This window comes from Pholis gunnellus, assembly GCF_910591455.1.
Source record: "Pholis gunnellus genome assembly, chromosome: 1".
Taxonomy (NCBI): domain Eukaryota; kingdom Metazoa; phylum Chordata; class Actinopteri; order Perciformes; family Pholidae; genus Pholis; species Pholis gunnellus.
In genome coordinates, this window is record NC_136528.1 from 17,792,694 (window position 1) to 17,805,226 (window position 12,533).

At 38.8% G+C, this 12,533-nt stretch overlaps 2 protein-coding genes across 3 annotated transcripts in view; one reads left to right on the forward strand and one right to left on the reverse strand.

Annotated features, from left to right (window-relative positions):
• The window catches only part of myom2b (myomesin 2b), a 30,430-nt gene extending 26,832 nt beyond the window's left edge, over nt 1–3,598 (reverse strand). The window contains exons 1-2 of the mRNA XM_079169678.1: nt 3,472–3,598; nt 1,124–1,227 (exon numbers count right to left, since the gene is read on the reverse strand). Of these exons, the coding sequence (XP_079025804.1) occupies nt 1,124–1,206 (83 nt within the window). The 5' untranslated portion in view covers nt 1,207–1,227; nt 3,472–3,598. The remainder of the gene's footprint in view (nt 1–1,123; nt 1,228–3,471) is intronic.
• A 1,715-nt stretch (nt 3,599–5,313) lies between these two features.
• On the forward strand, nt 5,314–11,370 carry rnaset2 (ribonuclease T2). 2 transcript variants are annotated; one of them, XM_079157471.1, is made up of 10 exons: nt 5,314–5,443; nt 6,206–6,278; nt 6,382–6,436; nt 7,683–7,738; nt 7,974–8,031; nt 8,360–8,424; nt 9,076–9,189; nt 9,422–9,467; nt 9,650–9,724; nt 9,897–11,370. In XM_079157471.1, the coding sequence occupies exons 2-10, from the start codon at nt 6,208–6,210 to the stop codon at nt 10,089–10,091; spliced, it is 735 nt and encodes a 244-aa protein (XP_079013597.1). In that variant the 5' UTR covers nt 5,314–5,443; nt 6,206–6,207; the 3' UTR covers nt 10,092–11,370. The 2 variants fall into 2 exon arrangements, with proteins under 2 accessions (XP_079013597.1, XP_079013598.1); XM_079157472.1 differs by having other exon boundaries at nt 5,334–5,401.
• The last annotated feature ends 1,163 nt before the right edge of the window (nt 11,371–12,533 follow it).

A 12,533-nucleotide genomic window follows, 5' to 3' on the forward strand; every position in this document is an offset into this window, starting at 1 on the left:
TTTGTCACCTACACAACTAGGACTGAATATATTTGAAGAAGAAGAAAAAATATCCTCTCTTGTTGTTGTTTAAATGTGCCTGGATTTGTTACACGGTCTGTGGAGGAATGATAATTTGGAACATAAATTTGACAATTTTGGCAAATCAGTCAATCAGTGTTCAGGGCACATTACACATACAAGCTGCATACTTACTTGAGTTGGAAATAAAAGACAAAGGAATCAGTTAGGAAAATGAGCTCTACAAGAGCAGTTCCACGACATGAGTAAAAAGAATTCAACACCTGCCAATGAACACGTTGTTAAAAGAGAATTAAAAGAGAATTAAAAGAGAATTAAAAGAGAATTAAAAGAGAATTAACAAAAACAGACTGGTGTCTGGTTAGCTGCTTATTAGCAAAAGTAAAAAAGAAGCAAGAAGGAGTGAGCATCAGAAATAAAAAGATTTTTAAAGATGTAAGTACATGAAACACACAGCACACAAAAACAAACCATAATACCTAAACACTCTACATAGTTACCAATCACAGCAGCGCTCAACAGTTGCAGAATGTGACAACAATTGTGTTAGCTTCCCCCCCCCCCCCCATGGTGTTGGACTTTGTTGGAGTGAAAACTGGGGATTGTTTGACTATTTTTCTACACAATTCAGCTTACAAAGGCCTGAGTAAAAATTAGTAAAGTCAATCCAATTTAAGTTATACTTGAAATCCAACAACACACTCGGCAACAAACCTTTCCTGTGGTGTTTTGTACTGTATCTGTGAAAAAGGCATGAGGATCAGACTTGCTGCTTAAAAATGTGGACTGCCTCTCTTAAGCATGAGATAACTTACATTTAAATTAGCCTTCATAGCGCCAAAAAGGATCAATAAAAAAAATGAAACTTAATTTAAAAAAATGCTGTGATATGGATTTCGAAGATGATCTTTGGACATTCATTGTAAAAAAAACTATTTTCAAGTGTAGCTTGGCCAGCTCGGGATTAGTTTTGTCTGGATGTTAGTTTTATGTTAACCAGGTTAGCCCTCTATTCTAACCTTTAGTCAAAGCTTACTAATGTTACAATACTACTGTTAGCTTAATGTTTTAGTTGTATTCAGCATTAGAGTGTAACATGTACCTGCTGTATTCTTTAACCACATATTTGCTCTGTTTGTGGTGGTATTCATGGTTGTAACTCCCACGTTTCATCAACACTGACATGGTGACACTGTAGATGCTGACCTGTTGGACCAGCAACAAACACAGACTGACATGGTAACAAAGTACAGTAGATCATCACCTACAAGTCAGACCAGCAACACAGTGACACCAACATACACAAACACAAGGGCTACCAACCCTAAAGGACTGTCAACGTGACTTCAGGAAGTTGAGGCACTCAATGAAGCCGTCATGAAGACAACAAAAGGAAGGACAGAGTTTGTTAATTATCCAGAGGAGCGTGTATTTTTTATTAAACCTTTATTCATTCGGGTAATCTCATTGAAACACAGGGTCTCATTTTTGGGGGAGACCTGGTAAAGACACAACAGCAATACAACACAAAGTTACAGACAGACCATTTGGGGGCTTTTAGAAACAGAGTCCTGTCTTTGTCTATATTAACGACTTGGTGCTTTGCAACAATATGTAAGATAAGTGGAAAATATATTTGTGTTCACTGCCTCATCCCTTGAAAAAAAGAAAGGCCTTCCTGGAATTTGGACAGAGAGACTTGTTAACACTGTCAAACAAACACAGCAGTCTTACTGTCAGCTTTAGGAATGACAAGGTGACATTATATTGATTTAAAGACACATAAACAAAAGGCATGGATGTAGTCTATTGTTGGACCAGTGATCAGTAACTGACCCGAGTACAGCTGCACTTTCCATTAAGGTGACAGCTCCAAATTCAGCATGAGCAGTTGTATATTCATTACAGTTTGCTATACAGTGGTGGACTGTGAATACAGTTATTTTCAACTTGAAACACAAGGGAATAAAACACTCCTAAATTAAATGTGAGAGGTTTGTTATTTAGTGTGGGCTCTACAGCTCGTATCATAAGACGTTTCTATTATTCACATCATATCCTGCACTAGTAACTAGACTTAGACATAACATGGCATGAATAAAACTGATGATACAGAAAATGAAAGACGGGGAACCACTGCTACACACGTATCACTGGCAGTTTAAGATGTTGTGTGTCTGACATAAGACGTTTTACAGTACACACACCAAAGCAAGAGCATATCTTTGACATCATGCAGTCATAGCGGCAACATAATTGCCTCACCAGAAATAAGGACAGATGAAACATGAAGCGATACTCCCTGGCCAACCTCACCCTGAAAGCTACTGAGACATGCTCCAATGGCAAAGACATTCCTGTTTCCCACATCTCTGAAACACTTAACCCATGTTTTACTCTAATGCCTTGAAACCTCTAATCAAGCAGCCAGACAATCAGATAGATGATATCTTAATGCCCCCAACCCCTAAAGGCAATCCTGGTTGAATCATATTGTTGTGCAGTAGAAAAGCTCCATAATAATAATAATGTATCACAGAAAATGTTCTTCACCCTACTCAAGGAACAACAAACCAGCTTATGTCCCTATTGTCTCTTGTGAGTTAGCACAGTTTATTTATGCAACACTCTCTAGAGCAGTGTCACAAAATCTAAATCAAAGCTGCAGACATAGGGAGACGTGCTTCCAAAGAAAATCAGCATTACATTCAACTGCCCTCAGGCAAGTTTTCACTGCAGACTTGTCATATTCTCGTCCCATCTGCCCTACACCCCACTGGCTGTCCTCTGCCTCTGTCAGTCCAGCCAAGGCTGTAACAGCACAAATGTCTGCCAAATGACACCCGAGCCACGCCGCCTGCAACAGAAAACCTCTGAAACGCTCAACCATAACCGTAAAACCTCTGAGCAGTTGCTATTTGGATACCAACACTTGCTATGTGCTCAATAGTGGCAATTGTAATACAATGGAATTATAATGGCTCCTTTGTGATGTAAGTTCATTATTTTAAGATCAAACAAAGTCAACAAGGTATGAGTCCCATAACTACACACCAGCAATTTGTGCACTGAAGCAACAGTCCTAAGTGTCCCCACCGAGTTTTATTCTCCAGAGGGACTCCATTTTAACCAATTAAGAGTCTAAGAACACAAAGAGAACTGTTGTTTTGTCTCAAACAAGGCAATTATCTTCAAAACAGTGGTTAACTAATTCATTCAAATTGAATTTCAGCACATCCTTCATACTTCTTACATCATCATTCATCACTCATCACTTTGAGTATCATCAGCTCTTGTTAGGGCCAAACAACATCTCTTGGTCTTTCCCTAATTCCTCCACCCCACTAATCCCACCAGCTGCACTTGGGTTTGACACAAGAGTAGACTCAAAGTTGAGGATACAAAGGTGATAGAAAAAAAAGAAAGAGAAGGAAATTATAGCTTTCTTACCCCTTGAGATTTCCTTTGCAGCGACTTCGGTTGACAGCCTGAATCCACCGGGAGTCAGCCTAAACCAAGTACCAGGCCAACAAAAACCACCACCCGTCTTCAACCGACCCCCACCTGCCTTTCCCTGAGGCCTTATAAGGAAAGAGAGCCTGCCTATATATAACCAGTAGCCTTCAAGACTCAGGGCCACCACAACCAGTCAACTGTTTGATTTTAGTAGTTAGCCCAATTGCTGTTTTCTGGGATGTTATAGCTCAACAACTGATGCTCATCAACTGGTTATTGCAGTATACCACCTGATCTAGACAATGCAGAGCATCTGTTATGGGGGCACTGCCACATTTTCAAGCAGCAGTTTTAGAATAGGCAGCAAGACAGTGAGCTTATTCAAGAACCACATTGCAACAAGGCTGCTCACTCTAATTTCTTTCATACCATAATAGCATAGATGACGAATTATAAAACATACGTTAGAGAGCATTTCAGAGTTTATAGAGCATGCACCTTAAAACTCTGAAAATGTATTTTAAATTCAACGTTGCAACATATATCCACAGTATATGGCCGTTTCACACATAGATTTCAATCTTTCTAGCTACACTTTAACCAGTATGTTAGTCGCTCTGTAAGATTTTTCTCCATCTGAAACATCTTGAGACACTAAGTCGCATGCTGAACTTTGGCCAGGGCCTATTTATATAACTAGCTACAGTTACAGCTAGACTATTCCTGACACAGTGGAGGAGCAGTGAAACACATTTCACATCTGAGGCAAAATCAACTGATGGGAAAACATGGAGTTACACTTGAGAAAAGGAACGTGAGAGAGAGAGTGGCAGGACGGTGGCTTTGGTGGGAGTGTGTGATGTGTGAACAAGGGCGTAGAATCAAAAAGAGGAATGACGTCTGTCTGAGGTCGAAAGAGCCCTCTGTTGGTCATGTGCAGGCACACTGTAACCACAGCCCAGTGATAATTTTAGTACATTATGTTGTTATGCTGACAGTGAGATGTTGGTGAGCCAGGGCTCCACACTAATGAGGTGCCACATTTTCAATAAAAACTACTAATCACAAGATTTGTTTTAATCCATACAAATGCAATCTTTTCTTTCCTAATCATTTGAATTGTGTACAGGCTTCCTTTTCTTATGAGGAAGAAAAAACATGAATTACAATAACAAAGTAAAAGGATAATATTTTGATTTTTTTATGGTTTAGATTCAGAGCAGTTGAAATCATTTTTGGGATGGTGGCAAAAAAAAAAAATAGATCTGTGATCAATCCGTGACTCTGATCTGTGAGTCTTACAATCCGTTGCACCACAAATATACTGTATATATACTGTATATATGTGTGTGTGTAAATCATTTTTGGTGAACACATTGTGAAACTGATATTCTCCATAGACATTCTTTATGAACACAGCTGTACAATTTCACAAACGCTGTTGCCAAAGCACGCTGATCAGACTTTTAATCTGGTGTATTCTCTCCCAAATCTGTCAAATTGAGTTGGTAAATTAGAAAAAATATTAGTATTTATTATTTGTCTTCAATGTAGATTAATATCTCAGAGCTGTACTTTCAAAAGATCTTGCCGCTGTAATATTTTCTTGTAAAAAGAAAAATAATGTATATATATATATATATATATATATATATATATATATATATATATCATTAATGCACTGTATATGAGAAGAGTGCTATAAAAGGGACGATTGTACACTGTTACATCAGCTAACCTGCTGAACAAGGAACCGCCGGCGCGGCCCGGACATCAAATCAAGCCAACCCAACCCCTCTACCACGTGATGACGCACGACGTCAACGGCGCACACGTCAGTGAATCGTCTGCGGGACATCAACAACACAAGCCCCTGTCCTGTGTAATGCACAGTTTTCTACATGATGACCTGCGCAACACTTAAGTAACCGCCACACATTTGTCTTGCACACATATCCGGCAGAAGGTGAGGCATATGTAAACATTATATTTGTTTAAATGTAAGGGTTGTTTGGTTTAAACATCAAGTCCGTATGACGCTCGTTGTTCACGTTTGAAGATTCGTTCATTTAAACTATAGTTGAACGTTGAACTTACGATATTATTGGTGCATATGTTTCTAGGACGGAGTCCGGGTGAATACGTCTTTGGCACAGTGACTTTGTGGGTCGTAGCAGGGCATGTTTCGCCGATCATTATTTCATTATGATAGTGGGAACTTCAGCCTGAGTTGTGACAGTATACAGCCCACGTTAGCACAATTTGAATATATATATATATCTTTAGCTACTGTTATCTAAACTGGTCCTGGTTATGTGTGTGGATACGTTTCAAACACATTTAATGTAATGTTTGTGTATTTGAGGGAGAGGAGGCTGAGTTAAAAATCTGTGTTCATTGTCTAATTAAGTGGTCACCTCAGGTCTAAATTACCACGCACTTAAAGTCACAACCTGTTTTTGACTATCATTCTGCGCATGCGCTAGTTTCTCTTGTTTAGTAATCTACAACTTCTGTAACACATGGTTTAATCCAAATCCATTATTATAGAATTGTACATGAATGCATGAATTCTCCACAGTCACACGTGTTTTATTTAATTAATTCTACTCTCTGGACGTTGTTGTTAGTGTTGTTATCATGTGAATGTTGGAGGAAGCTGGGGTTCATGTTCAATACTGAGTCCTGTATAAAAGCAGCTGTTGACAAATCCATCATCTTCTTTTAGACATGAAGCTCTGCTCCCCTCTTCTGCTCGGCCTGGCAGCAGCCCTGTCATCCGCCTTCGTGATTTCACCTCCGTAAGTACAACAAAATAATACACTGTGCATGTAGATGAATATGATGGTAGATGCTCTAGTGAACTGCTATTACTTTAATTAATAAAGTGTGCATGTATTTCAGACACATGTGGACCAAACTGATCCTGACCCACCACTGGCCAAGCACATTCTGTAGCGTGAGTTTCTTTCTGCCGTTACTCATTCTAGGATTAAATTCAACTGTGGCCTTCTGTGGGGAAATGCAGTGACTCAAACCAAGAGTAGAAGAGCAATAATGAAGGAGAAGGACGCTGGCCCCATATGCAGTATGAAATGCCATAGGCTTTGTGCAGCATTTATGTGACGTCAGAATAATCGTAAAGTTTAACTCCCGACTAAGGAAATGAATATGAATATCCCCACAAATCATGCAGCATCCTTAGTCCAGTCATAACTGTATCTGTGGGCCCAGCCAAAGTACTGTCTGTGTCTGCTTAGATCCATTTGTGCACCAGTAAAGATGAACCCTGTTGTAAAAACAATCAAGTATAGATAATATTTATCCAACAACTAAGTATGTACAGATAATATTTAGCCAACATTTGTGTTAAACTGGTGAATAACATGGTATTCCAGACAATGTCTATAGGCAACGTTTCCCTCTGATATTGTCCAAGAATGTTACATATATACTGTAAAACTGAGTAAATGTTTAATCTCTGAATGTCATGTGATTTCTATGTTTGAGTCATGAGACAGGCTGTGTGTCAACAATCTGGTTTGATTAGGCAAGAGGTTTTTCCACAGGAAGATGCCGTTTTAACCAAGTCTCAAACACACATCCCTTTTTATGCTTTCTGGAGAACCTGTCTGATCAATCCTTTGCATGTCATGTGGTTTTGTATCATGTGCCTTGTTGTGTGTCAGAAGGTTTGGCAAGATTGTGGTCTTGGTATGACATGTTTAGGGTGGCAAATGTTTTGCCATTGTTTTGCGCTGGGTCTCATTTTGCTCAATGATTGACAAATTAAAATTCTCAGTACGAGATTCTATCGAGGCAATTTTAAGACATTTTATAATTGCAATATGCCAAGACTCAGCTGAGGAGATGTACATGTAGATTCTTAACTGCAAAGTTGCTGCAGTTCCCTTTCCACTCGACAGTGCGAGTTTCCTTCCTGGGAAAATGTAGAACTTTATCTATTTTAAGGGCATACTGATTGTTTAAAGGGTTAGAGTTATTGTTCATTTCATGTCTCACAATGAAACGGTTCATCTAAGAACAATACAAATGAATCACTAATAGAAATAATCATTAATTGCAGCCCTAGTAGCTGCTCTCCAAAACTTGCTTTGTGCTCATTTCAATTACCAATAACATAATTAAGTGTTGGGTTTATGCGTCCAGATGGAATAACAATAATCATTTTGTATACATTTCAGATGGAAAAGCCAGTGTGTCATCCCAACATTAGCTACTGGACACTACATGGTCTTTGGTATGTTTATGTGTGGTTTGAATCAGATAAGAGTGTCCTATTTTCATTATCAGCATGGCAGATGATAACAGCTACATGTTAGGTATTGACACTTTAAAAAATGTTTACGAGTCTGAAAATGTCATTAATAAGTCATTGTTGCCTGGTTGTAATTGCTGTTTTTACTACTTTTCTCTCTCTGCGAATGAGTGGGCGAGTGAGCTATCTAACATTGTGAATCTTAACTGTTTTCCAGGCCAGATAAAGGGATCGAATGCAATTCATCGTGGCATTTCAACTCTTCTCTAATAGAGGTACAACACTGTTCGGGCTCAGTGTGTCTTTAAAACTGGGTGTAAAATCCAAGTAATCAATATATTCTTTCTGTAAAACAGTCCTTTTTAATTCATCAAGAAAAGCAAACAGACAACGGTTGCACTGATGTCAATTGGCAGGACAAAGAAGGAACGGGAGAGTACTTCATACTCTTCAGAAAGCTGAATGAAAAGCTCTTTTAATCTAAAGCACACCAAACAGACACAGTCAAATGTGGCATTACCAATTTGTGAGGGTAAATGAATGACGTTATTCTCCTTTTCTTTAGCTGGTATACTGATGGATAAAACACATCTGTTTTCTCAGGACCTGCTTCCAGACATGAAGAAGAGTTGGCCTGACTTGCTTAACCCCTCGTCTGCTTCATTCTGGTATTATATCAATCAATCCTTAAATCTTCTTCTGTCAATCTGTCTGATACTTTCTTTAGTCCGGTATGTTCTAGTTTTATATACTATAGTATTGTGTCACCACATCATTATTATCTTGCATTTATCTTACAACTGCATTGTTTGTCTGTTTTGTCTATTGTGTATTTGGATATGCAAGTAATTGACATTGTGATAATAACTACTGTATTACTGTATAATATTGCTGATTGTAGTAGTGGAGATTGATGTACTTTAGTCCACCATACCATGCTGTGTACACAGCCACACATTTCACATGGCCTCTGAATACTACAAGCATTTACTTCCATTGTTCTTCTCTGACAGCGATATACAGCCTACCTGTCTTCTTGGTACTCTACTGCACAATTATTATAAAGTACATTCGATCTCTATAAATCTGGGAATACACTTTAAAATGCTGCCTCATGCATTTATAGACTGTTGTTGACAAGCACACTGTGCTCAGATCTTGTTAACCAGCTCTGACCACAGGATCATATTCAGAGTTTTGTGGAGTCTAGTCATGAATATTAAGCATTGAGATTGTCATCATCATGTACTGTATTCCTGGCATTGCTTTGTACACAATTACTGTAAAACCTATTGCTACATGCTGGTTTGTTTCAACAGGAAGTATGAGTGGCACAAACATGGTACATGTGCAGCCAAAGCAGCTTCTCTGGATAGTCAACATAAATACTTCAGCAAGGCACTGGAACTTTACCACAAGTTGGATTTGGACAGGTACCGCACATTCACACCCTCACACGGGCACATACACACACTTCTTTCCTCTGAAACAATGTTTCTAGTTCTTTGTATTGTCTTGATGGTACTGATCAATGTTAACCCTGCAGATGTTTGCTGTCCACAGAGTAGTTCACACAATCCCAACTACTGTTGTATGCTTATTTTAAGTCACTCTGGATGAAAGTACAAACGCCTCAAATATAAATCTGAGTTTCTGTTATTGTAGCATCCTGAAGAAGTTTGACATTATCCCTTCAGAAACATATTACAAAGTAGGTATATTTATATTTTAACATTAAATTGTGTGTGTGTGTATATATATATATATATATATATATCAAATTGTATGGTATATCAGAATCTTAAATATTTGTTGTGTTATGTTAAAGTGCCTCAATAATAAGATTCCCTCCCAATTTTGCTCTTCTTCTCTTCCTGATGTGTCTGGGTGTAGCTTTCACAAATTGAAGGAGTCATAGAGAACTTCTACAACGTCAAACCTAAGATCCAATGTGTCCATCCATCAGAGGTATAAACACCTCATTCAAATAATAAAATTATGATTTGCTGTTGCTGTTCTGCATGGTCCTACTTTTCAGGAATGCATTGTTTTTGTCAGGTATCAGTGTATTTAAGCTGTGTTTCAAATGTCAGCTGACAGTCTGTCAGATTGTTAAAACGTGTGTTTTTGTGTTTCACAGAACGCTGATGTCCAGATTTTGGGGCAGATTGAGATCTGTTTCAACCCTGACTTCACCCTCATGGACTGTGAGAAACAGTTTACCACGGAGAAGGTGTCTAAGGGAGACTGGCACAATCTCATTGCTGATTACAAGGCATCTGGGTTCAGTGTGTGTGACCATGATATGCCAGTTTACTACCCACCTCTTTCATAGAGAACACATATGTGCAAACTGACAGCACACTACAGCCCTACTTTAACAAACCCAAAGACATAAAAACTAAAACTGCACTGTGAGTTAGCATCTGTGCACACACTGACTTAATCATAATTATATTTTGCTCAGGAATGACAATGAACATAATACATTTTAATGACAAATGTCAAAAGATACCCCCACACAATCAGTGCAGCCTGAAAACATTTTGAACTGTGTGAAAATTCTGGCTGTGACAGGTACTTGAAAAAACAAAATCTCTTTTAAGTGCATTGCTCTTTTTATGTCCTACAAAGACCAGGACACACACTCCACTACTACGTAGTGCTTTAATGGAATTATGTCCCATCCTGACCCTTGCTAGTACATGAATCCGATATAGTTCACGGCATGTTTACTTCCATTGCTCAAAAGGGGGCATCGTGAGTTCAGCTCAGGCAGGTGAACAGTTTATGTACGGTATCTTGTTGGCAAATGAGTTGCATATCTTGTAACATCTGGCCATATTTTATATCACATTTGTGTGCTTATGTGCCACCTATTAAGTGCCATCTCTCTTTTTTTGCGGGGCTGATTTTTAGCTACATTATGATGATTATATTCATACAATACATAAAATTAGCTGGTGTTCTCTTTTGTTAATTCACTGCACAAAAACTATTGGGTAATATGTTTATCTGTAAGGGCTTTTGGGGGCAAGGGCCCACCATTTTGAATCAAACATATAACATCCTCAGCTTTCAGGCATTATGAACTAGTGGGAGTTATCATTACCTACCTTCTGAAGAGTATGAACCAAGTACCGGTACATAGGCCAGTATTTAATGTACTGTAGGCCTGGTTAGGTCTGTCCATGTTGCTAATAAATGACTGTTGGTCACATTTGTGAACTTAAAACCATTGAACCAATGTATAGACTAGAAATGAAATATAGTATGTGGTGTAATGAGTAACTGCTACAGCGTTCTGTTTTAGCAAATATGAGTCCAAATACCCAAGTACTTTGCCATGGAAACCTCACGACCCACACTAAACACAATACACAAGTTGATTTAAACTCCATTTTTGTCACATATGCTCTAGGCCTGCACTGTACAGATGAAATACTTGAAGGATGTAGCAAATGATCAAGTGAACACTACCTAATCCCAGCTGATTTTTTAAATTACTTGTTTCTATTGACGCTGTTTTTGTGCATAGATAAATAAATTCTCTTTAAGCTGAAAGGTAATTTTTTTTAAATGTCAATAAAATATTGCATATCAAGTCAATCTACCATCAAGTCGTTTGTGAGTTATTATGTGACATTCAATATTGATTAAGGTGTGTCTATGTGCATGTTTCATCTATGTAATAGAGAGTGAAGGCAACCTGTGAATGGAGTTTGGTGGCAGGAGTCAGTTTGGTTTTAAGGTGCAGCTTAACCTGTCTATCTTTCTACGCATGCAGTATAATGTAGAATAGTATAGTACTATGCCAGTCTTTCTATCTCTCCACATCTACTCAGTGGGTATGAATATTAATGTTGTGATCTCCTTATAGAGCCTTAATCCTCCCGGGACAAAGACACCAGTCCATAATCCCGAATCTCCTCCCACAACACATCACAGCAGATTGACTGGACACATCCGATTACATTTTCAATAGTGCTAAAATGCCTTTAAACTATGGGCCAGCTATATTCTAAATCCTGTAAAACCACGAGTTTGAGGATCACAGTTTAAGCGTTTGATGGCGAATTACTCTGACTAAATAAAGAAGATGTTATTTTAGAAATAAATTAAAGCCCACATCTACAGACACTTGACCCAGGTAGAACAGCAGTCCTGAGATCTCTCTCTCTCTCTCTCTCTCTCTCTCTCTCTCTCTCTCTCTCTCTCTCTCTCTCTCTCTCTCTCTCTCTCTCTCTCTCTCTCTCTCTCTCTCTCTCTCTCTCTCTCTCGTTATGCAACACTGCAGTTCTGCAAAGCTGCTGATGTGACAGATCCATGTACACACACACACACACACACACACACGCCCAGTGATCAACCAATTCATGATGTACAATCTGTGATTGCTTCCCTTGCTTCTGTCGTCATTATTGATTGTAACATTGATTGCTGTCCTCAAATTAAATTCTAATGTAATGTCGCTGAATCTGAGCCACAGTATTTTCCAAAGACATCTACTGGTATGCTGCTGATAGTCTATGTTTACACTGCTATTTGCCATCATTTCTGATTCAGTCTCTGTGTTATTAGATGTCAGGCAGGAGCTAAAGAGAAGGGACAGAGGAAAAGGGAGACAGAGAGGTAGCTTGGTTACACCATGTGACCCCGCCAGCTGTTGCTTTATGCTGGTGGGAGAAAAAGAGAGGGAGGTGAGAGGCAGAAACAGGGGAGAATGAGGGAGGGAGGGGTCAGGAGCTTTCCGGCACACAATGTGACTGGTGACAAT